This window comes from Calidris pugnax, unplaced genomic scaffold (genome assembly GCF_001431845.1).
Source record: "Calidris pugnax isolate Ruff unplaced genomic scaffold, ASM143184v1 scaffold395, whole genome shotgun sequence".
Classification (NCBI taxonomy): Eukaryota; Metazoa; Chordata; class Aves; order Charadriiformes; family Scolopacidae; genus Calidris; species Calidris pugnax.
Genome location: NW_015091122.1, coordinates 30,507 through 31,170, shown reverse-complemented (window position 1 = coordinate 31,170; position 664 = coordinate 30,507). Strand labels below are relative to the sequence as shown.

General features: G+C 76.5%; 1 protein-coding gene across 1 annotated transcript in view; it reads left to right on the top strand.

Annotated features, from left to right (window-relative positions):
* The first annotated feature begins 413 nt into the window (after positions 1–413).
* Positions 414–664, top strand: part of AHCY (adenosylhomocysteinase) — a 28,256-nt gene continuing 28,005 nt past the window's right edge. Inside the window, exon 1 of the mRNA XM_014958377.1 lies at positions 414–562. Coding sequence (XP_014813863.1) covers positions 535–562 — 28 coding nt within the window. The 5' untranslated portion in view covers positions 414–534. The remainder of the gene's footprint in view (positions 563–664) is intronic.

Sequence of the window (664 nt, the reverse complement as noted above, 5' to 3'; positions counted from 1 at the left end):
GGTTCGGGGAACCCCCAGGGGATGTTTCGGGGAACCCCCAGCTGCGGGGGCTGCCCACTTGGTCCCACAGCAGCTCCATGGCCCTGGGGCCGGGGCCTGTCCTGGCCCTGGTGGGCGGCAGGGCCACGCCAGGTACCCGAGGGCGCCACGGCCTGCCCTGGGGTGGCGCTGGGGCCCGCTGTAGTCCCGGGGAGGCCTTTGGGGCCCACTCTGAGCCTTGGGAGGCCTCTGGGCCCTCTGTGGTCCCGGGGAGGCCTCTGGCCCACTCTGATACCGGAGAGGCAGCTCCTAGGGGGCTCCGGTGGCGGGGAGGCGGATCCGCGGCCGACCCGGCCCTACGACCCCAGCGGCGGCCGGAGAGGAGGAGGAGAAAGAGGCGGTGCCGCCGGCCGTGCCCCCCTCAGGCCGGTAGCGGTCGGGCCTCGGCGCGGCCCCGTCCCGCCCCACGCAGGCGGCGGCGCCGCCTCTACTTAAAGCGCGCTCGGTGGCGCCTCTGCCTCCTCCTCCGGCCGCTGCCGCCCGCTCCCCGCCAGCATGTCGGACAGACTGCCGTACAAAGTCGGTGAGTGCGAGCCCCGGGCCCGGCCCGCCTTCCGCGGGGCTTCGGCGGCTCCCCCGCCGGTGATGGGAGCGCGGTTGCGCCGGGCCGGGGAGCCCCGGTGCG